This window comes from Xiphophorus couchianus, chromosome 14, assembly GCF_001444195.1.
Source record: "Xiphophorus couchianus chromosome 14, X_couchianus-1.0, whole genome shotgun sequence".
Taxonomy (NCBI): Eukaryota; Metazoa; Chordata; class Actinopteri; order Cyprinodontiformes; family Poeciliidae; genus Xiphophorus; species Xiphophorus couchianus.
The window spans coordinates 17595250-17619929 of NC_040241.1; the positions used below are offsets into that span (position 1 = coordinate 17595250).

A 24680-nucleotide genomic window follows, 5' to 3' on the forward strand; every position below is an offset into this window, starting at 1 on the left:
GTCCAGATGTGATATGTACACATGCTATGTGACACCCGGCCCCCTCCTGACTCACACACTTCCACACGTGTGCAAACAAAGCTAAACTTTTCCTGGGACTTTAGTGATCCTGACCTCTGCCCTCCGCTTTACCAGCTTTTTCCAGGTTTGTGAATCAGCGCTGTGGCGGCAGCAGAAAGACCCCCGCTGGGACTCAATTAGGACCGTAGGAACGACCACAATAACAGGTCAGCACTGAGGCTGAGTATTTACGTTTGAGGCTTTGTGTCAGCTGATGGCGAAGGGGAAAACCCTGTTTTTTCCTCTTATGTGGGGTTTCCACTCCAGAAGGTTTGTTCTGTCTCGCTTTGGGGCATCTGTTAGGGAGGCTCCAATAATAAAGTTACAATCAAAACGTTTCCTCTGTCATAACTAATTATCTATGAATGTTTTTGTCAAAGCTTTAAAAATTTGCACTGAACAGGGTTCCTAAAAAGTCTTTAATGTATCTATAGTTAAGGCCTCGAAATGTCTTAAATTAAATTAAAAATGTGAGTTGGCCTTAAATACATTAATCACAGGCTGGACTGCTTGATCTTGTATAAGTTTTTGGGGTTTTTTTCCTCGCAGGACTTTACTGTCATAAAGTTTGAGTTGTGTGCAGACATCTTATTGCATTCTGTGACTTGAAGCGGTTGATGCTACCGCTAGCTTGCTAGCTTTTTGACATCTATAGTGAGTAAATCCAAATTTTTGGCCAGTTTTGAGGATGAAGTTAATTTATATCACTGCCTCATGTCTGTTGCCATTCCATACAAGGCCAGCTGCATTCTGTACCCCCCAAATACTTTTAGTTTTGGCACTATCTGGATTAGGAGCCTCCAACTATCCCCCACATTGACATTAAAAATGTCTTAGAAAGTCTTAAATTTGACTTTGTGAAACCTGCAGAAACGCTGCTGGATAGAATGATCAGTTTTGCACAGAAAAACAGCAGACGGTGCTCTTCAAAATATAAATAATTATGTATAACCTTTAATTAACAGTTCAAGTTACAACCACAAGCTTTGATGTGTTTTATTAAAAGTGGTTCACTAATGTAAAGTAATGAGAAAAAGATGCCTGATTCTGAAAAGCATCAGAACATCTTGGTGTTTAATCATCATCTAATGTGGGAAGAGTGTTTCCCAATTGCAAACCTACCAAGACAGGGTCAACTGGACAACATTAATCAGAAAAGCAGCCAAGAGGCCCTTGGTGACTCTGGAGGAGCTGCAGAGATCCACAGCTCAGGGGGGGAGAATGATCCAGTCAATGTCTAGACTTAAACTTAATTTTGAATCTACTGTAATTCTGGAAAACTGATGTTCACAGATTCTCCTCATCTAATCTGACTGAGCTTGGGCTGTTTTACAAAATGAACGGACAAACATTTCAGTCTTTATATTTCCATCAGTCCAAAACTGATGGAAACATAAAGGCCCTAAAGAACTTAAAGACAGTTTTACAAAGTATCAACTCAGGGGTGCTGTATTCAAATGCTCACCACACTCTTTAGATTTTTTTATTTGTAATCAAAAGTAAAAATCCATAAACTGAAGCTTGTCAGAGTTGAAAACATGTAATCCTTCAAGGGGTGTGTATACTTTGACAAGACTGCGTTGTAGCACATTTCCTGCAGTACATTTTACTCTCATATCATGCTGGGCAATATGGCTTAAAAATAAAATCATTGATTTTTTTTTCACAATAGATGTGATTTTTATTTTTTCTCACTTTCTTTTCTAAAGAAGAATTTACAAATGACAGAAAATATTTTTAAAAAGTAGCCTTTATTTAAGTCTTCTCTTCTGAGTTGTACAACAGAGCATTAAAGCCTGGCTACAATGTTTAATTATGAGAATATAGTCATAATAATAGCAGAAGAAAGACGCAATTTGACCAGAAAAATGTCTTAAGATTACATGAAAAAAGTGTTTTAATGGGAAAAAAAAGCTTGTAGATGTATGAAATCTGACTTGATCAGCTCAGTCCAGCTTAATTTTTTTTAATGGACTCAATTGTTTCAAAGTCCTGCTACTGATAGTAATTTCATGCTGAAAGGTGAAGTATTTCTGTTAAGCATTAACTATTAACTGTAAAACCAATACCAAAGCATAACTTCACAAGACGCTCAACATTTCTCTTTAAAACTTTTATTTTTTGTGTTGGGGTTCTCATACCGTACCTGACTTTATTCTTGCAATACCACTCTATTCTCATAATTTAAAATTCATTTTGTATCCTGGCCCTAATGTTTTGTCATAAAGTTGACCTGTATTCAAAGTCCAAATAAATAAAAGCTCCAAAAATGCGCTTGTCAAACAAGATGGCTGCCCGGGACGTGCTGACATCACTCTGAATTATGGAAACTCAATGGACTCAAACATGGAAGAAAATCAAGATTTTACCGAAAATTATTTTTCACCCATCTTTACTGTCATGCATTTTTTTTGCCAAATGAAAATAATCTTGATGTTACATATTAGCCAAGTCAAAATGTATTAAAGCAATTAAATGCACTCATCTGTTTTTGTCTAATTGCTTTTATTCTTGTTTTAAAATGACAGTAACAGGCACATTTAAAAATAAAACCCCACAACCTGCAAAACACCAATTTAGATCTAATCAATTTTGAGAGAACATAATAAACGTTTCTCTGTTAATGTGACTATTTTCCAATTAACTTTAGCAGTTAAATCCTGTTCATTAAAAAATATATATTTTATCTCCTGAAGAGGACTAAGAAGAAAAAATATGTTTCAGAGTCTTTCTCACTAATCACATGGATGATGAATTAAATCTGGTTCTTACCTGGACAGGTGAGAGTTCTTGTTTTCAGGTGAGTTGTCTAGCAGGTGTGGGAATGTCTGTCCTGAGCCCCATGCAGGAATATAAGTAACACAGGTAGAAGGGACGCCACTTATAGCTTTTGACACACCCACGATTAGAAAGATGAGTGTGTGGGATTTCCCCCCTACCAACTTCTCTTTCTCCTTCTCTGCAGATTTTCCTCCTACCTGCACAGCCAAATTCTCCAGAAATATTCAGATCTTTAACCTCTTTCCTTATCGTTCGAGTTACCTTCCTCGCATCTCCGACTGGTTCACCGGTTTTAAGGCTTTTTTAGGGACCACTTATTGCAGTGACACAGAGGAAAACTAAATAGGTTTTCCATCAGTGCAGAACACACACACACACACACACGCCCACACATACACAGTTGACTTTATCTTACTGCATTTTTCTAGATAAAGACTCGCATGTAAAAACACACTCGTGCATAAAGAAAGTCACATAATAACTAAAGTTTGTGTGCTCAGGTGTTGGTTTATGAACACTGTGAATGAGTTAAGCAGCTAAAACACACACACAGCAAATCTGTTTTTTCCTCAGGAAGGACAGAGTCGGGTCAGGAGATCCTGCGGGTTTGGATCAGCTGCGTGTCTGTGTGGCTTCAGCACATGGTAGGTATATTGTGGGGAAGTGTTGGCTCTGTGTCATCCTAGCAACAATACTTACTAAAATCCAGAGCCGTTTTAGACCAACGTAGCTACCAAATTAGACCAACGATGACAGTAACTCCTAAACAGTTGAACTATTGACCAGAAAGCTGTCTTTTTTCTGCAACTTTTGATTTGGATAGACTTTAATTTTTAAAACAGACATAGAAAACATAGTATGGTTTTATTATGGATTATCATGAGGTGAATGAATGAGGCATAACCAAGATTTAGCCACTCAGCTGAGGCGTAGTAAAACTTTTAAAGGGGATATATTATGCAAAGTTTACACTTTTTTTATACTTACATTTGGGTCTACTACTTCTAAAATGACTCAAACACTTAAAAAATCACCCAGATACTTTTTGACAGTAAATTAATGTTTTTTGGAGTCTGGAAAATGAGCTGTTTCAACAACCTTCCAATTGTTCGATCAATCAATCAATTTTATTTGTATGTCACATTTCATTGATTGATTTCATTGACATCATAAAAAACACAGTCAACAACTGAAACATTACATTTTGTCAAGTAGCATCATTACACATCAAAATGTTGACGTTTCATTTATAACGTTTCAAAAGCAATTCTAAGCTGGTGGGAATTTAGTTAATTAAAGGCACTTTGCTTTGGCTGGTAAGTCACATTGGACAGACATTTCACTGTTACCTAGCAACACTAGCAGAGCTCCAGCACATTTGGTCAGCTGGTTTGACCACTGTACGCGTGCAACTCCACATACACCATGTGTTGTAACACATGTTGTCACTGACACATGAGGGTGTCATAATGGTCGAATTTAGCATTTTAGCATTAGCTTTTGCTAAGTACCATGTTGGTATAGCGTGTTAGCTGAACTAATGTTTATGATTAGTGCTTTTGGGTTAGCACAACTAACTATCTAATTAGCGGTGCCACCACTACAAATCTTACTAGGTAACTTTATCCAGGGATCATCAAGATTTTATAGACATAGCCATAACAATCACCCTAATCTTTAGCTCCTTCTGCAAACTTTCAGTAAGATTCAGGTCTGAATTCTGGTCCATATTATTTCTAGTCAGACAAACCTTGTTTGTGACTTTAAAGGATTACTTTAAACTTAAATCTGTTGGAGTAATGCTCAGTTTTTTTCATTCAAACATGCAAACATCTTGTAAAGAATCATCATGCTGCCCCAAACATTTCCACTCTGATGGAAAGAGGAATGTGTGACACCATCTTCTTTATGGCACGCTCTAACTCAAAGCTGTTAGCTGACACCGATCTGTGCATTCAGTCACAGATTCTACAGTTTCCTCCGATTACTTTCCCACCGGCGGAGAAAAGCCGAAACGATGGGTCTGAATGAGCCGCAGCACCTCATCAGCAGAGAGACGGGACACACACACACACCCACACACACATTTACTCCAAGGTGACTCAGCGAGGTCACCGATGTTTCTGTCGCTCAGGGGCTCTGCCGCTTTCCGATGTCATGGAAACCACAGCATCTCAAGGATGTCGTTAAAGTGTCCACCTCGACTCCAAACTTGTTCATGTAATCTGTGTGTGCGTGTGGGTTATATCACATCCTTCTGCTTGTGTGAGTGTGTTTCTGTTACATGTGTGTGTGTCATTTTGGGCACACAGACAAAGTAAAGAGAAGATTAGCCAAATTTTTCTGTTTCTAAGATGACTGGCTCGTATAAAATCATGTACCCAACCATGTAGACGGGACAGACATCCACAATTGTTTTTACTTCTTTGTTTTTGTCCCATTTATGGCTTGAAAACTTGGTGTTACAGATGCAAATAATCTATTAATGAGTTAATCTGAAGTCAGTTGATCTCGTCTATCAACTAATGATTAGTTGATAAGCAGCCATTTTCTTAAAAACCTGAGTTTTCTCAAGTATCAAGAGGGCCAACCATCTTTCTATAACATAAAGTAAATTTAAGTACAGACAGTGCAACAATATCATTCTGGTATTCATGAATGCAGTTTTTTAAAATCATTTTATTCAGCTCCTGTGCATAAGCAGCAATCATTTTTATTGATTAAAAACAGGTATCTATCAGAAGGTCTGACACTCTGTGTCCTCCATGGAGCAGAAGGTGCAGTGGCATTGCAGAGCCATTGGGTAGTGGTAGAGAGGGGAGACGTTGGGCAGGCAGCCCGGCAGCCGGGCCGTCATGTGTCGGATGCGGCTGTAGGTGCAGACGCGGTGGTGTCGGTGGATGTACGGGGGCTCGATTATCGGTCTCTGCAGGGTACACAAACACAAAACACATCAAAGGGAGCTGCAAACTGGTTGTTCTTACCTATTTTATGAAATATACCTGCCATAATTTTACAGGAATATAGTAAGGTAATTTTATTTATATAGCACATTTTCAGCAACAAGGTAATTCAAAGTGCTTTACATGAATTAGAAGAAAATACAAACAAAACAACAAAACCAAAAGAAAGACAAAAAGGAAAAGGACAAAGCTAAACATTGGTTCCCCATGGTTAATAAAAATAAGTAATCCATAATTTATAAACTAATTGGGGGTTTCTCTGGATCCCCTAGAGAAAAAGGATCCTTTCTCTCGGGGAGAAAGGATTAGTAAATGCCTCTCTGAATAAGAGAGAGGCATTTACTAAGTGTAGGTTCTCCATGTTTGGTAAGATTAGTGAAGTATAAAATTAAATGTTTGTTAACAATAAAACTAAATGTTGGTTCTAGTTGTTCTGGGTTGAGTTCTAGATTACATAAAGCTAAATGTTGGTTTTCCATTTAGCTTTCGGGGTTGCTAAGTAAAATAGTGACGGGACTAAATATAAATGCAACAGGTCCAATTCAGTTGTTGCAGTGCAGTTTAGAACAGTTGAAATTGAATTGAAAAACTGAAATTGAAATCCAGTACTATAGAGTTTATTCCATTTATACACAATAGCAAGTTTTAGTAAATTGTACAATTATTAGTTGTAGAAAATCTCTCACAGGTCTAATGAAGCAAACAGAATATTTGATTATTATTTAATTTGTTGAATAAATTCAAAGTCATTAATTTGACAAAATTAATGAATATAAATAAAGTTATCAATATTTATTAATTGATTCTGGTGAAATATAACATGAAAACACTTATTTTAAATCATATCTTCACATTTTAGACTTTTATTCTTTCATAAATTAAATATTGTTTACATATGTTCTCTTTTATAAATAAACAGGATTTAGAAAGTTCTGGTCGTTGTTTTACCTCCCAGGTATGACAGCGCCCCCAGCAGGCCTCCGTGGTGATGTGCAGCCCCTTACAGCCTGGCTTCTGGGCCACAAAGGAGAACTCGCGCACTGCGCAGCCCCGGAAACTCTGGAGCGGCGTTGTCATGGAGACACACACCACAGTTGCCGCGGCAACAAGGAGGAGGAGTACGGAGAGGGAAAGGAGACGCAGCGGCATGCTGGGTATGTTGGAAACACATGAAACAGTTACAACTCACTAGTTTTGGTTAAATAAAGCGCTAAAATATTTGTATTTAGCTTTTTGTCAGGTCATAATGTAATGATTAAAACTGGACAAACTATTCCATACCTTTTTATTATTGTTATAAAGTATGATTTTGGTCATGTAATGGTCTAATTAAAAGAGAGCACTTAAAAAGCATTTTTTAAATATAGCCTAAACACATAAATGTTGAACAAAAAAATGATTTTTCTCTCTTTTTGCATGAGAGTGAAACTTATCAAATTACAAGGTGATGTTTATTTTTTTTTTTAATTACTTTCAGACCACAAAAATGTCTTCAAGTTGTACATATAACATGGAGGGGAAATGGTGTCTGGTGCTTTCGCTTAACTGACACACAATCAAGGATTGTTTACTTATTAATGCTGTTAATAATAATAAACTTTTTGACAATAAATTATCCGTACTGCGCTTTGTAGAGAAAACTACATTAAGCCATCTTACTTATCTATTCCAGCTATGCCATTTTAATGATTATTTTTCAGCATAGTAATAAAGAAACCTCACCTTTTAAGCTGAGAACTTGTTCAGGTTTCAGCTCCTTGTGTCTCTCAGTCTGGACAGTCCGGTGAATGGAACCAATCTGTCCCTCTTGTTCTTAGAAGGCCATTAGGGTGGACGGACACTCTGACATCATAGCAATTCAATGAAATCCCATTAGATACCCCAAGTCAGAAATAATAGAGTTCCTGGAAAATACTTGTGCTTGTCTATATTTTCTTAACCTCAGTCTGCATCCATCTTTGAGTGTGTGTGTGTGTGTGTGGGTGTGCGTGTGTGTGTGTGTGTGTGTGCGCACTTCTGGCTCGGTGTGCTGTGAGTGAAGGAGTGGCAGAACTGACCCTCCATAACAAATGCATACATAAAGTTTGTTATAACTGGGACTTTAAACTGTTCAAATCAGAGAAATGCTGATTGTTAATGAGTACAAAAAAGTTTCTATAGATTAGAAGTTGTTTTATAACAATAAATGTTCACTATCGTCCAAGAAACAGGATCATAGAAAACTCTGCGAGGAATACCGTCAATCAAATAAATGCTCACTTTTCCAACTCCTGACTCACCATTACACAACAAACATTACGTTTTTCCTCAAGCTGTTTATACTTAGAATCATATTATCTTCCCTGTGAAAATGCATATTCAGCACTTACCTTAAAACACACTACCCAGTTGTTTAAACAGTTGGTAATAATAGCCAGTTAGAGTGAATATTTTACATTAATACATTTTTTCCTGTTAATTTAGCCCTGACACTGACAAAACAAGGTGACTTCTACTCATTATTAAAGGTAAAATCATGTATGAATATGTTTCAGTTAATTTTTTCATTCATCGATTTGGTTTTGACTCTAGATTAACCATATTTATGCATTTATTTATGGTTTGTTGTGTGTTTCTGTATTGCTCTGAATTGCCCAGTGTTTGCTGGAGATGGGCACCAGCAGCCCCTGTAAGGATATGATGGATGTTTGGTTCCTCGGTGAATCAGACATCAAATAAACTCAGTGGTACTTTACGTGTGTCTGTTACCGCGCCTGCTGCAGTTCAAACTTAGTTAGTATGACCTCATCAGACTGGGCCTGCAGAACGTTAGAGAACAGCACCAAATCAGACATGACACCACTATGGATGGTTGGCATCCAATTAATGACAGTAGAGTTCAGTGGAAAGATGTTTAAAAATCCCATGGAGCTTCATAAAGCTGAGAGAAGCTAAAAGTTGTTAATTTCAAGAAAGAGATACTCAAACGGGTTTTTACCATGTTTGATTTGGTAGTTCTGTTTGTGTGTGTGTGTGTGTGTCTACCAGGTTTTTATATCTTTATGGGAACCTATTTCTGTCTACAAGGTGGGGTTATGGGGACCATTGCTCCTTGTGGGGACATATTCTTGGTCCCTATGAGGCAAATTGTTGTTTTTGAGTTAGTGGTTAGGTCTGTGATGGTTAGGTTTAGGGTAAAGGTTAAGGTAAGGGTTAGGTATGTAATGGATAGGGTTAGGATTATGGTAAGGGTTAAGCTGTAGAAATTAATGGAAGTCAATGTGAAGTCCCCACAAGTGATGAAAACACGACTGTGTGTGTGTGTGCCCGTGCACTAGCAAACACTTTGTGTTACAAATTTATAATTCTTCTTAATGAGACACATGTAGCACACACATATACAAGCTACTATTTTTGAAAAAGCTGATAGTTTAATTATTTATTAAAAACATGTATCTTAATAAATATATATATGCTTATATTTATATTCTGTTTTTAATGTTTTAATTTAAATAATGTTTTAACTTAGACTAAGAGTGAATCTAACTCAGGCACCTTGAACATTTTAGTTTACTCTTCTAAAGTTGTTTTTTTAACAAAGAAGTATAAGGGCCATGCTAATATTTTTTAAAATTATGACAGTAACATTATAATGTTACCAGAAAAAAGTCATAATAGTGTGAGAAATAACACAAGAATAAAGTTGTACAACCAAAAGTCATGATGTTATAAGAATAAAGTAATAAAAATGTGAAAAAAGTTGAAATCTTATAAAAATAAATTCATATTACGTGAAAAGTCACAAGAAAATAGTTATTTTATGATAACATAAATCATTATAAAAAATCAAATAAAAAGAGGAATATTGAGCATCTTGTTTATACTTTGGTGTCAGTTTTATAAATAGGACATACTTAATTTTTTAACACATCAATATTAAATTATCATTAGCAGCACTTTGAAACAGTTGTGCAAACTATTAAATTTATTTTGAAGAAAGAATCGAGACGAACTGATCAGATCTTGATCACTTTTTTCTAGTAATTTTACAACTTTATTCTGGTAATATCATGTCTTAATTCTACTAATATTAGCACTTTATTTTTGTAATTAAAAAAAAACAACTCTCAGTCTGGCCCTTATACGCCATCATATTTTTTTACCTTTGGTGCAGAAGAAAAAATCTGCAATGATTGCATTGATATTCTCTGCTTTGGAAATAGCAGATTTTTCACAAATATATTAATTTAAAAAAAATTAAATAAAGCAGATAAACATTTTTAGAACCTCTCTAAATTACAATATTTAAAGATTTTTTTCTCATAGCATTAACCGAGATAAAAGTGAAAAAACAACACAGACTCCCAGAATGTTTTCTCAAAGTGAAATTTCATTTTGTTTTTTTAGCACATAGATGTTTTTTTTTCTCCAGTCTACATCCCCCAGTTGTTATGTTATTACGTACAGTAGTAAGCTTCTCTACATTCAAACCCCCCTCCCTCCCACTGATGTGTTGGTCCCCAAAATATACATCTTTTCCAACCTCTCTATCATCCTCTCTATTGTTTTTATCATCAACAAAACAAACACAGATCATTGGGCAGACAGTGCAAATCTAGACGTTCTGTGAAATTGCTACGTAACGCAGTTGTAATTTTTATTAACATTATATTCTCGTTCTGTTGCTCTGACTTATTGCCATGCTTTCATGTATAAACTCTTTCCGTCTCTCCTCCTTTTGCTTAATCCTTACTGCCTGTTATCATTCAGTCCCATAGTGTCACCCCTCTGATTTAAAGCATTTTTTAAATGTAATTTGGCTCAATAAACATGGCCAAAATATAGAAATATGACAGTCAGTGAAATCAACATGAGACGTCTGCCTGTTGGGTGCGCTCTGAAAACACTCCCCTCTCCTCTCTCACTTTTAGTCTTGGATTAGGGCTGGATTAAGGTGAATTTCTCAAATACCGAGAGCAGTGAGAGCTGGGGTTTTGTTTTCCTGGAGACAGAAACAAGCAAATCTATTTTTTTGTTTGTTTTTTTAGTTTTCAAGTCAAAACAATATAAAAAATTTTAATTAAAATGTCAAAAAAAAAGAGTTTATGCCAGAAAGGTGAGACTTTTGTCTTGGCTTACATCAATTGTGTTTTTTAATAGTTGCTTTCCTGAATCAAGGCAAAGTTTGAAATCCATCTGAATGTTTCCAGGTTAGAGAAAAAGTTTTTTTTAACAGTTTTATTATAACAGCAACAGCATTCATTAACATTTGACATTTGACAATAACTGCTATGCAAGTTTCCCAGATTCTGTTATGAGGTAATGATATAACTGTAAGTGTTGAGCTCACCAATGTACTTTTTGAAAAATACATTTTCCTGCCTAATATTAAAAACTTTGTAGGAATCAAGATGATAATATTTAGGTCAACATTTGTTTCATTTTTAATGTAATCGTTGTTTTGACTCAGATAATTAAACGTCTGTTGCTTATGTTTGGATATTATTTGTTTGTTTTTTTATGTTTTACCTCAACCAGAATCTTAAAGGGATAGTAATTCTAGTTTTATTTTGAAGTGGGGTCTGTAGAGTTGCATCAGCTGTCAACATCTTACCAGTGGATCATTCTGTGAGGTAAGATCAACAAAGCTGGAGTTTCTTAGTGAAACCTGAAGTTGAAAAAACCTGAAACTCCACTGAGAAACAAGAAATGCTATGGTGTGTTTTCACATAAAAAAGGTGTTTCATGCATTACTTTACAATTTTTTATTCTCTGACTCGATAGATGGAGAGGTTATGGAGTTTAAAAAAAACGTACTACAACTCTACCCAGAAAACTGTTAGTTATGCAACTCAATAAATTGGCTATTTGCTGTTTGGATTATGAGTTTATTGCATCTAAATCTGGGTTTAGGATCTCTGTTGCCTATGTGTTCAAGGCAAGTGCTTAACTACGCTGGACAGTAAAACAACTTTCTTTGTATTTTAAATTGCAACTAACCACTAATATATGTAACCTGACTGAATTTGATTGAATGTAATCAGATTTATTTCAACTCTTTAGGATGAAATTAATCTAATCAAATCACCCAATTCACCAATTTGTATCAACATTTCCTCCCAAAGTATTACCAGTTTATGCCATCCTTCCCCCACTTCCTTCCTGTAAAAAAACTATTTTGTAGCTTTTGATCTTACCCTATATTGTTTTGAATAAACCTCAAACCACCACACAGCTGGCATATGTATATCAAAGGTGTCTGTTGATTAAAACTCAAAACATTTTAAATATCAGATTGGAATCATCTTTGTTGCCACCTAGTGGTGAGTTCTGCCAAATTAGGCCTAATTTGGAAAATTTGCATGCAATTACCCATATTTATACTTATTCTACAGGCACTATATTCTAATGATAAATCTCAGCTTAATAAAGGATGAGTTTGACACAAAAACAGACAAAAAAAATATGTATATGCTCGGAAATAAATTAAGGTAGCTGGAGGTTAAACCATCAGTTTATGTTTCACTGTTGTATTTTCATGACCTTTTGAGATAAACTGTCATAAAAATGTTTAAATGTCAAATGTAATTCCATTTAATTGTTTAATGTGATCTAAAAGCATTGTGTTACACCCTGTTTCCATATATTTTGGTTCTGATCCTCAATTGACCCGCTTATCGAAGTCACAAAAACACCTTATATCCGACTCAGAGCAGAACATGGAGAGTTTTTGTAAATAGTTGGATGTCAAAGACTTTAGAAAAAACTGTTTGAAACAAAATGTTCTGTGGTAGATGCCACCATGTTGTGATTTACAAAATACGGTATGAAACGACCAGAGCTGCAATGATACAAAATGTTTAAAAGGCTAAGTGACCAGGATGATATTTGCAATGAACTGGAATAATATAAAGAGGCTGAACTGAGCTTAATTTTGGGTGATGTTGATAAAATAAGACTATTTAAAATCCTTCTTCACCCAATAAAAGTGGAAACTTTACTCCTAAAGTTGCAAATAAAATGAATTTCACAACTTTGTTGATTCAGGCTTGATCTGGTGTGTGTTTGTAAGAGTTTCTGAAGGTTTGCCACAAAGCAGCTGACAGGCAGCTCTGCGTTTCAGCATTTAAAAAAAGAAACAATCACTTACATCATGCGGTACATTCGAGAATCAAACCTCAAATCCCTTAAAAAAGGAGAGGAGAGAGAAAACGAAACAAAGAGAAAACTGATTCTTCCTCTCAATCTCTGTCACTCTTTCTAAGCTCGTCTTCTGCTCACTGATTCTCTCACTGAAAACACACACTCACTCACACACACACACACACACGCATCCACAACCTGAACATCACCTCCAAATAAGGTTACATTTCCTGATCAAATAGAAAATAAATAGCATCAGAATTGATTTTTTCCCCCCACAAAATGAACAAAGTCATACAAAAAGACAATAAAATAAACAACATAATTACAAAGCAAAATCATTTCTCGTCAAATTTACAAATAATGTACCTTAAGACAATGTGAATATCACGGACGCAGCAGGAGATAAAACAAGAGTTTCTTTTATCCTGTCTGACTCCCTACAAACACACAGATTATCCTGAAAGAATGAAAATATTGCTAAAATAACTTTTTTCTGTTTTTCTCCCCTCTCTTCATCCCACTACTCTATTTTAATGATCAGACAAGAATGAACAATGATTCTGTTGATTCACAATGAAAAACGTTTTCATCTCCACGGTCACCTTCTAGCAGCTTCAGGTCGGCCGGACTTACAGACGCTCCGGGTTCGGAAATCCAACCGGACTGCAGCGCTTTTTTTTCCTTTTAGTTTGAAACCGCTGTGGTGTGCTTCATTTGTTTTACACCTGCTTAACCAAACTACTACGTTAAATCAACTATTGTTCCCATCATGGGTTCATCCTAAATAGAGCAGAGCAGCAAACTGTTTTATTAGTAAGTTGGACTGTAGCTGCATTTCCACCACTTTACCAGCTGGTGGCAGTAGAGAGACGGCTGCATTTCATCCAGGATGGGGTGAAGAAGATGGCACCTAGCTAACATGCATGTAGTGTGATTCATATGTTTTGCACATGTGCTAAAAGAAATACTACCAGCTGGGAGGGAATTTTTATCTCTTTTTTTTTCTTTTTGTATTTCACTGTAATCATAAAAATAATATATGGCGTAAAAGGAATGAGAAGATAAAAACTATTTAATCACATTTGATAGGTTTTTCAGAGGTTGCATCGACAGCGTAAATATCTTATAGTACCCTGAGTCCAATACAATTTCACTGAATTATAATCTACAAACTAAATTATGACACTTAGAATTCATTCAAGTGTCTTTGGCATTTCTGATGTCTTACGGACTTGGCATGATGTTAAACACATGCACACGTAGATGAGCAAACCGATAAAACTCCATCGATGCCTAAGTTATGCGCTCGTCATTCTTTCCATACACATTTTGTTTAACTTTTGTTTTGTTGAGGAGTACGGAATTTTTTAACTGCCAGAACTTGGAAATAAATTCAGGAGCAGCATCTTGTTAAATCAAGAAAACGTTTTTGTTATAACAAGATTCAAATCTTATTAAAACCAAAATATCTTCTCATTTAAGTAAGAAGGGTTGTGACAGTAAATAGCAACATATCTTGAGATTTTTAGAAGTCATCCAGTGGAAAAGGGGTAAGGAGAGTTGTAGTGAGCCACTTTACGCCTTTTTAGCGACACGTAATCTGTCAGAAAAGCATTTTTACATGAGAAACTTTCTTCTTTTAGCAAGTTTTCCATTTCCTTTTACCGAGATATAAAACTCATCTTATTATATAGCAAGTAACTTTCTCAGTGTAACATTTTTGCGTCTTATCAACAAACATTTCTTGTTTTTAACAAGCTTTGCATCTTGTTATGATGACAAAGCTTTCTTGTTTTAACAAGAAATTTTCTCGTATTAACACATTTTGCATCTCCTTATAACAAGATATAAAACTTCTCGTTTTAACTAGATATCGCTCCTAATTTTCTTTCCAAGATCTGGCAGTTAAGTGCTTCCATAGGGAAGGCAGTGCAACACGTTTGCTTCTCTAAGGTCACTGCTGATCTCTTTCTGATTTGGCGTTGTGTTAATTAACACCCACCATCTTGCTCCAGACCTAAAAACCTGATAAAACTCCTGCTTTATAGAAATGGCCACACTTCCTACTGATTAATTCTGTAAGTGTATTTTATTCACATTATTTTGCTGTTACTTTTTTCTCTTCAATTATAGAAAAAGAGAAAGAATGTGCTTAGTTTTTCCCATACATATGTGTTTGTAGTAAAATCCAAATGTGGTCTATGATGGTTGCAGCACGTCACCAATGTCAAACATTTCAAAGTAAAAGAAAAACAGCTGCTGCCCGTCCAGTTCATTCCCCCTCGTTAAGGTCTGTTAAAGGGGTATTCTGCTGAATTTCAGCACTCGCATTACGGCCTCACACTGCGTAAAAATTAGGATTTCCAGTCGGCCTTCCCCTTTTTATGGTTTCTGCTACACTAGTGTTTCTCCCATAATACACTACAGAAATATCCAGACGTATGTATATCTATATATATTTATATATATATAAAAACATCATCATCAGTAGTAGTTAGAGTAAAGTAGTAGTAGTAGAGTAACAAGTAAGAAGAAGGAACAATATTGTACTTGATACCAGAGTCATCACCTTCGTCATTAAGGTGCTCCGTCGGTGGCGCCCAGAAGAGTGGGAGGAGTCAGCGCCACACCTGGCTGTTTGTGTCTGAGTAAATCTGTGTGTGTGCAGGTGTTTTGTTTGTGTGAGATTCGTCTCCACAGCTCCTTCCTCTGATATTTACAGCAAATACCTACATGCTTGTGGGTTGCTTGTGTGCAGCGATCGCTTTGGGACATTTGTGTGAAATTGCTTCGCCTGTGTTTGTGCTATGCACACGAGGAGTTAGCATCTTTCGGCCAAACAGATAAAGATGAGGCCACAATACGGACTCTGTTGGTCGAATGTCGAGACGAGTTGGACACCAAAAGAGACGCTTTCTTTTTGTCTCTAGTTTTGCAGTTTACTAAACAGGATATTAAATAACGTGACAGTCTGCACCTGTTTGGAGTTATGATCTGCAACATGTACAGCTAAAAGTGAACCAGTTTCACACAACGCTGTCGGAAAGAAGGTACAGCTTTTGCATCACAGAGATCGCACCTTTGTACAAGAAGCTGCCACCTCCATGATACAAGATAAATAAAAACAACGGATTTTATACCTTTTCTGTCTCCCAACACTTTCACCACCAACCTCAAGTCCCACCACCCTTTCCCCAGTATTCCCCCTCCTGTGTGCAGCGGCGCCTAGGTGGCGCTCTCCCCGGCTCCGGTGGAGGCGCCGCTGGGTTTGGGCTCGGGCTGGTCGGACCGGGCCATCTGCGTAGACGAGGGGCTCAGCGGGTCTCCTCTCTCGCCCCGCTCCTGGAGGTTGCGCTGGTTCCTGGCGGCCTCCGTTAGCATCTGCATGCGCCGCTCCTGGTACTCCTCCAGGCCTCGCCAGAGGTCGGCACGCTCCCGCTCCCGCTTCATCTCCCTGGCCGGGCGCAGAGACAGAAACCAGCAAGGTTAAGAGAGAAGAGAAGGATTTTATTTAGGAAAACTCATTGAAGAGCCATGAATTACTACTGTAGAGTTACACAAGTCAGTAAAATCTTTTAAAGCCAGTTTATTTTAAAAAAAATAATCCTTCATTCCCCTCCTTTTTCCATTTCTTTCTTCCTTGTGTCCTTCCTTCTTTTTTCCTTCCCTTCCTTCCCTCCTTCTGTACTAATGCCATTTCTTCCTTTGTTCTTTCTTTCCTTCTTTCCATCCTTCCTTCCCTTTTTCTTTCCTTCTTTTTCCTTTCTTCCTTCCTTCCTTCCTTCCTTCCTTCCTTCCTTCGTTCTGTCCTCCCTTCTTTACTTCCTTCTTTCTGTCCTTCCTGTCTTGTGTCCCACTGCCTTTTCCTTCTGTTTTTTCTTCCTTCCTTCTCTTTTTCCTTTCCTGCTTCCTTCCTTCCTCCCATCCTTCCTTGTGTCCTACTGCCATGTTTCCTTCATTACTTCCTTCCTTCCTTCTTTTCTCTAATTCTGATTTCTCTATTTAGTATTTAGTAGAAATATCTGCCATAAAATCTAAGTAATCTTCAATATTTTCATATTCTAAAACTATTAACCAGGAAAGTCGAACATGTAAAAGTTGGACATTTTTAATCAGTTGTGGAAATAAAATGAATTTATGAGTTTCTTTGGAAGCGCTGCTTCACCCTTCCTTCAAAGTTGGAGAAGAACTAGTTCCTCCTCCTAGGAATAAAAGTGACTTAGTTATTCCCCTGAACTAATTCTTATCTCCAGTTTGAAACTATTAAATAAAAGGATTAGGATTTTGTTACCGGCTGACCTTAACCACACTAACCTCTGGATTACCGTCTAAATGGACAGATAATGGAACAAGATCTGATTTAAAAATTACTCCTGTTTCGTTCTGTCCCTGAACACAACACGACGGTGAGTCATACTCACTTCTGTTTCTCCACTTTGTAGGAGGCAGTGAGGTCATCAAACAGTTTGCTGTTCATCTCCATGAAGGTCTTCAGCACGTTGTAGATCAGAGACACGATGGTTCTGGAGGAGAACAGGAACACTTTGAAAATATTTACGTCTTAGGACAAAATGGACAAATTTGGATGACTCAAGATGATGGGGTTAAAATGCAAATAGAGACTGACACCCCCCACCAACATTTAATAACTTTTGCAGCATAAAAATATGATGAATGAATGTGATCAGTTCATCTCTCAGCAGTAAGTTTAACTTTTTAATAGTTCACTAATTCACTTTTATTCTGTGTCAACTGAACTTACATGACACAAAAGTTACACTGACAACTCACAAAGGATGAATACGCTGTTTAATTTGAAAAATAACCTCCTGTAATATGTAAATTACCAACAGACTGAGTTCAGTAGCCACAGATTTTTTTTTAGTGTTACAAAAGTCTGGGTTTGTTTAAATAAACTTTAAGTTGACCAACATGCTAAATACCCTCAAACTTTGATTTTTAACTCAAAATACAATTTATTCTTACTGAAATTATTCTTTACCTATAGAAAAGGATTGGGGCCATTGGGGAAAAAAATACATTTTCAACATTTTTATATTTCTAAAAAAAATAAGAATTTTGGGAAGTCAAAATTCTGAGATTAAGAAAAAATAATCTGAATTCTAACATTAGAGCCACAATTCTACAATGGTGTATTTAGAACATTATAGATAGAAAACATATGGAGTAAATTTCTGCCAATTTTTTTTTTTACTTTTTAAGATGTTTTCTAGAACATTTCTGAGATTCATCTCAAAATTTCTGAGTTTTCTGGTGGAAATTTACTCCTCTAACTTTTTTATATTTGGATCAATAGACGTGAATAGAGTTTGCATCAATAAATGCGATTAAAAATACAATTCAAACTTTATTCTCAAAATATTGAAAAAGTCACAATTGTTTTGTTTTTTTTTAACTGAAAAAAAATATCTGAATTCTGAGTTTAAAGTTCAAATTCTGAGATTAAACTTCATATGAATTCTGAGACAAAAACCTAAAAATTCCGAAAAGAAAATCAGAATTTTAAGAAAAAAGTCTGAACTTAGAATCTGACATTAAAGTTAAAATTCTGAGATTAAAGCAAAGTTAGAATTTTAAAATTTTGTCTTTTTTATCGGAGTTACAAGGGAAAAAACAGTTCTTTTTTTTAGTGACCCTTATTCTCATTTGTAATATACTCTTTATATTTGACGACAGATTTGATGTTGATTTGTCTCCTTTTGGCCATAAATCTACAAGCAGAACTCCAGAAAAGCGGTAAATGAAGTTGCGCTGTGTGTCTGTGTGGCCGTACTGGTTCCAGTGCTCCTTGGAGACTCTGTAGAGCGTGGCGAACACCAGCGGCAGGATGACTTGACAGTTCTCCTCTATCAGGCTGAGGATGTACTCGTTGTTCCAGAAGTAAAGAGCGCGCTCCGCTACCTGAAACACACAGAGCGGCAGAGTCTAATCTGTGTTTGTTTCAGCTTCTAGAGTAAATCTCTAGATCGTACGATTACTGTAGTTTCCTAAGCTCCCCAGAAACATTTTTTTGCTGTGTGTATGTGATTTCTGTGGGTGTTTTATTTTGTTTCTCCGGTTTGCTGCTCGTTTATCACCTGAAAGTGAGGGCTGGAGATACAGGCTGCTATCTGCTTAAAGAGAGGCTCCTGGATCCGGATGAACTGCGACGGCTCTATCACGTCCAGTATCTCCTCAATCTCCCCCAGGAACATCACCTAAAATCACCGATATGTTTTTATGTTACACATACGGAGGAGGAGGCCATTTAAAAGATAAATCAGCTGCTGTCTTCTTTACCTCTTTCTGAGTGCAGGTTTTGGGCCAGTACTTGAGCAACCCCCTGATGATCTGCAGAACAAAAACAGTGCAAATGATATATCTGCATTCATAACACTCTGGTTATCAAATTAGATATATGTATCTTTAAAAGTTAATAATTTAGCTTTCCAGACATTCATTTTAGTTGGTATGCAGGCACAAACATTAACAGATACATTTTATTATCAATAATGATCCTGAGAGTAGGGAATAATGTGATCACATGACTAAATTTTAGGCCCCACGGGGCTAAAATATCTTGTTTTCCATACATGTTACACTTTTCTAATGTCTCACTCTGAATTAAATACTTGATTTGTGTTTATTGAGTTGTTGTCTTACGTATTCGGTCACTGTAGCGTCTTTCTCCATGAACTGCACCACACAGTACGCTAGCTGCAACAACAGAAGCACTCCAGTTTGAAATAAAGAACAGATAATATATCAGGTCATAGATTATTGATGAGAAATAAGGAAGATTCATTTTAGTGATGATTCTGATGAAGGTTTCAGTCTTTCCAAATAAATAATGAAAAATGTGTCATGTGGAGTCCCACAAGCATTGGTCCTAGGTGCCTGATTTTTGTGGTTCATCAAGGTTGTTAAAATTTGCATTGATGCAAATTTGCAAAACTGATGGAAATGTCTTAGTACGCACTGAAAAGTGTTTCTTTTCTCTGCATTAAACCAGAACATTAAACCAGAATGTGGGGCTCACATCTGCTCTGGCACGTTTCCTCGCAAGTTACTGATGCTAGATGTCTGCAGAATGGTTATCACCAACATAACAGGGGGCAGACGAGGGATTTGTGTTCAGTGTCACCCAGTGTAGAGTCATTTTACTATCTGCTGGGCTTATTTAAGTGAAAGCAGAAGAAATAAACACAAACTCCTATATCTGAATCGATCACGCCCAGACTCTGAAGCCTGTCATGGTTGGTTTTTGAGGCTGTTTTTTTTACACTGCAACTTTTGAAAAATTTGCAGTATCAAAGTTGTACTTTTTTTTCTATTCCTTTCCCTTTGCTAAATGCAGTGCCACACATTCTCTTTGGCAACATGACAAATACATTTGGCATTTGAACTGTAGTCTGAAAAACTCTCGATCTCAGAGCAACCAGACTATATATACTGCAAAAACACAAACTCTTACCAAGTATTTTTGTCTCATTTGTAGCGCAAATGTCTCAGTGCACTTAAAATAAGACAAAACTAACTTTTAACTAATATTTCAGCAATATATAGATATATATTGATTAAAAGGTACTTGTTCCACTGGTAGATTATTTCACGTAAGACATTTTTCCCACGTTATAAGTGAAATAATCTGCCAGTGAAACTAGAACTTTTTCAATCATTACTAAGGAATTATTGACTTAAAACAATAATCTCCTGAATCTACTGAAAAGTTACTTTTAAATAGTTTTTTTTTCTTACACATAGTTCTCATGTGATGTCACACTTGCAAGGTTTGTAACTCACAGCCATCTTGATACATCCGCAACTAATTGTCATGACAGTTGCTATGGAGTTGCTATGACAACAGTAAAAAAGCCACAAGAATAGAATTAGCTCTCGCCTCGTTCCTGTATAACATATATATATATATATAGAGAGAGATATATATATTATTCTCCTTACAGTCGTCAGAGAGACGAGGCTCTTATCCCTCAGGAACCGCTGAAGGTCGGAACGACGGGTTTTCCGACCCTGTTTGAGTGAGTAGGACTACATCAGCGCTCGTCTGCGCTCACTTACGCAGAGGCCAGTCTCTATTATTCAGTGTGTGTGTGTGTGTGTTTTGCGGTTGCCCCCTCCACCCAGGCCGGTTGCTGTGGTGAGTGGGCGCATGTTTACTTCGGAACGAGTGATGTCACACACATAAAGTCCCTTCAGGCCAAATGTTAGGCAGAGTTTAGACCTCCATTCTCTCTCCTCCTTATTGTGTTGCAGGTTCAATCAAACCAGTTTTGTATATTTTTTTTTTTTGGTTCGTTTGGGTGACATTTGGGTTGTGATTACTGCAGACTGAGTTTGTGATGTCAGGTCGAGATGATGTTCTTCAACGTTACAGAGGTACAGTTAAGGACGTAGAGGGATGTAAAAAGACTCGGGTGGAAACAGATATGTTAAGCTTAAGCACAAAGAAAAGCAGAAAGAAAAAGATGAAACTAAATCCTGCTGCTGAGAGGTGAAACTATTACAAGCATTAGAGAGGCATTAGAGGAACTGGTTGGGGTAAATATGTTGGAGTCTGTTGTCAGGTTGGGCTTGGTGGGGGAAGGAGTCATTGTTTGGCTACGGATTATGACCTTTCAGTCTTTTACAGGTGCTAAAGTGAAGATTTCACCCTAATAAGCTCGCATACAGTAGAAATATTTCTGAAACTATACGGGGTTCACTTCTAAAGAATCCGTTTCTAAGAAGGAGGCAAGAGTGGCTCAATGTTCTGTAAAGTGCGGCGTTATGAAAAAGCATTTCCTCAAAGATTTCTTCTTTTTTCACACTTTAATGTTTTAGATAAACTAATTTCACATAAGAAAAAAACACACACAGAGTAAATTAAAAAAGGAGTTTAAAATGAAGGTTTTATTTATTAAGGGATAAAAGCACCACTAGCTAAACAGTTAGTTGTGTTAACCCTGAAGCACTAGTCCTAACTTTAGCTACACTAATGCTAGAAGCTAATGCTAATGCTCTAAATTCAGCCATATTGATACCCACCATGTGTCAATGACAACATGTGTTACGGGTACAGAAGAAATGTAACTTGCTGCACTCCTTCGCAGGTGGACAACATAAGGAGAGGAAACTGAACTGCTGCGTAAACGGCCTTCACCCCCTTCAAAATAAGAGCATGGATATAAACGTCCACTTGAAGAATCCTTAACAGTCCATGAGCAAAACTTCAGTGCAGTGATCAAACTTTATTTAAGTGAAAGTTTATAAAACAGCAAAGTAAACTAGCGCTTTAGACTTTATCCGTAAAAATTAACTGTGCTAACTTTTTTCAAAGTCAGCAAAAATACCAATTCTCTCCAAGTTAAACCGACTAATAACATCCTTTTCACCGGCCACATCTAGGCTGATTTATGCCAGGAATATAGAAATAGCTTAAGCAGAACCTGTCCGACAACATGAAGTAGGCTAAAAGATCTCAAAAACCAAAACTCCCTGCCCAGATCTGAAGAAATTCAGTAATAGATAACACACAAACTCTTTGATATGTCTGGAAATGGTTACAAAGCTGTTGGAAAGGGAAAAAAATGTTAAGGTTTTCAACATATAGGTTTTTTTTAGTTTAGGTTGTTTTTGAAGCTTTTGTTCTGAACTCTGGCGCACAAGAGAGGAATATATACTTCACACAGTTAAGAAAACTGTAAAGTTATTTACATTTTCTGCAGGGTTGTCATATTTTGACATATCCACCCAGAAGTGGGTCAGTCGTGCTCCCGCGAACCGCCTGGCCCCATCAAAGCCAGTTGTTTGTGTGAGTGAGTTAATAATGCATGTGTGTGAAAAGCGGGGGGAGCGGAGGAATGTAGGGCACGGCGGTGCAGAGACCCAGAATGCACAAACACAGGAGCCGCCGACGTGCCGGTGCGCCGGTGCAGAACAAACTGTACCCTCTGTAGCAGCAAATAATGTGGGACGCAAATAAAACGCACAAACAGACAGTCTGCCATCTGTGTCATCAAATATTATGACTGCCTAAACACAAACACACACACACACACACACACCAAAAGGTGAGGCGTCTCGATTATCTGTGGCGCAATCCTGCCTCCTAGTGGAAAACCTGACACATTGCAGGAGAGGTTCAGGCAGCTGAATTAAAAGCTGATTCTCTTACTTTGCTCTTTTGTTTGTTTATACCCTTAGCTCATATATGGGGTGTTTTTAGATATTGCTCATTGTTGTGTGTATAACTGCAACATTTTCTCTGGAGTTTTGTAAAGCAGCACTTAGATTATTACAAGAATAGTGTAGGAGCAGATTATGAATGAACATATATTTGTGAATGGGTTACATGGTTCATCAGCACCCTTTATGATAGGAACCTTTCTTGGTGATGGCAACTGTTGGTGAAACAGTTTTTTGACTTTACAGAGGCCAAGCCAATGCTTTAAGCCACCAAGGTGGTCCACCAGGGTAGAGTTGACGTGCTGAATACCAGGTGCTGTCAACAGGTGTTTGGTGGATGGAGTCGTAAAAAGTAGGATTTTTGGCTTCGATGCTCACTGATGAGCTTTAATTCTGACTTTAATTCAGCTGACAGCGCATCAACTCTACCCCAGGGTACCACCCTGGTGGCCTAAAGCATCGGCTTGACCTCTGCAAATACTGTTCAATTCGTTCATATTGTGTAAAATCACAACTACAATGTATTTTATTGGGATAGACCAACATAAAGTATCGAAATAAAGCAAAACGTGGTTTTAGAAATAAGTATTTAACTCTACTAGCAGGTTTTCTTCCAGGTTTGCCTCTATTTGTCGTTGATGCTGCCAGTGCTGTGTTGTAATGTTATCATGGTGTGTTCAGAGTGACGCATAGTGTTAGTTTGTTTTGTTTGTAGCCCAAATTGAGCACCTTCTTCTGTGTGGTTCTCTGTCCGCTTCACAGATCCTAGCAAACTGCAAACATGACTTCTGACTTGCTGAATATACAACTAATAGCTCTCATGTGTGGATCTTTTCCAGATGACTCTTTATTGGTCTCTCTGAATTGACCTTGTGTTTTTGTGTGTGTGGTTGTTTGGTGGCCTGTTGAGGTTGCACCCTCAGTTACCGCTGTAAGGACAAGCAGGTGTAGCCGACGGCTGGATGTTGTCGTGCTGAGGTTAATCACTGACCTGTGCATGGAAGATGGAGAGGGATTTTGCTGTATGTAGCGGGATGAGGACCCGCACCAGGAACTGCTTGTGTTCAGCTTTCAGCGGCAGCGCGAAGCCATTAATGATGCTAAAACACACAAAAAACAAGAATTATTATTTCTCTTATGTGCGCCTCAATTTTTTCTCACATTATTTTCTGTTCACATGGAAGGAAATAAGATATAATTGACAGTTTCTTCTTTCTATCAAAGAAAGATTGAGATAATTGGAACAACACTGATTTGATGAAGGCATATTTTGATTTCCAAATTTCACAGAAACAGTTTAGAAAGATTTTTGTTTTGCTTAGTTAAAGAGCCAGAGACCAAATTTCTACACAAACTAAAGATAAAATGTGGCATCCCTACTGACATTTGCAGTTATTCTAACAGATTTGCTCATTTTAAATAGCATCCTTATTGTTAACTGTTTTATAACAACGTTTATAGATGAATTTAAAATGTCATTTTTTACAGCTACATCATGTTAGCTGTTTATTTTTACTTAACTGAAAAGCAATTTAGTCTGTATTTTACTGTTGAACATTTAACTTT

General features: G+C 37.1%; 2 protein-coding genes and 1 long non-coding RNA gene across 4 annotated transcripts in view; 1 reads left to right on the top strand and 2 right to left on the bottom strand.

Moving 5' to 3' along the window:
- Positions 1-5500: 5500 nt before the first annotated feature.
- On the bottom strand, positions 5501-6954 carry gphb5 (glycoprotein hormone subunit beta 5). Its single transcript, XM_028038470.1, has 2 exons — positions 6753-6954; positions 5501-5767 (listed from the first exon to the last, which is right to left on the bottom strand). The coding sequence occupies exons 1-2, from the start codon at positions 6951-6953 to the stop codon at positions 5579-5581; spliced, it is 390 nt and encodes a 129-aa protein (XP_027894271.1). The 5' UTR covers position 6954; the 3' UTR covers positions 5501-5578.
- LOC114157468 (uncharacterized) overlaps positions 6873-24680 on the top strand; it is a 34580-nt gene continuing 16772 nt past the window's right edge. Inside the window, exon 1 of the long non-coding RNA XR_003598160.1 lies at positions 6873-6958. This is a non-coding gene — a long non-coding RNA (uncharacterized LOC114157468). The remainder of the gene's footprint in view (positions 6959-24680) is intronic.
- The window catches only part of ppp2r5b (protein phosphatase 2, regulatory subunit B', beta), a 50762-nt gene continuing 36235 nt past the window's right edge, over positions 10154-24680 (bottom strand). For both annotated transcript variants that reach the window (XM_028038468.1, XM_028038467.1), the window contains 7 exons: positions 24106-24214; positions 19593-19646; positions 19230-19280; positions 19028-19147; positions 18724-18851; positions 17351-17452; positions 10154-16383 (listed from right to left, as the gene is read on the bottom strand). In XM_028038468.1, coding sequence (XP_027894269.1) covers positions 16155-16383; positions 17351-17452; positions 18724-18851; positions 19028-19147; positions 19230-19280; positions 19593-19646; positions 24106-24214 — 793 coding nt within the window. In that variant the 3' untranslated portion in view covers positions 10154-16154. The remainder of the gene's footprint in view (positions 16384-17350; positions 17453-18723; positions 18852-19027; positions 19148-19229; positions 19281-19592; positions 19647-24105; positions 24215-24680) is intronic.

Excerpts from the sequence above, each read along its gene's own strand:
- gphb5 (XM_028038470.1), bottom strand. The coding sequence starts at position 6,953 with ATGCCGCTGCGTCTCCTTTCCCTCTCCGTACTCCTCCTCCTTGTTGCC. Across the intron at positions 5,768-6,752 it reads GGCGCTGTCATACCTGGGAG|AGACCGATAATCGAGCCCCC; the intron begins GTAAAACAACGA and ends TGTACCCTGCAG.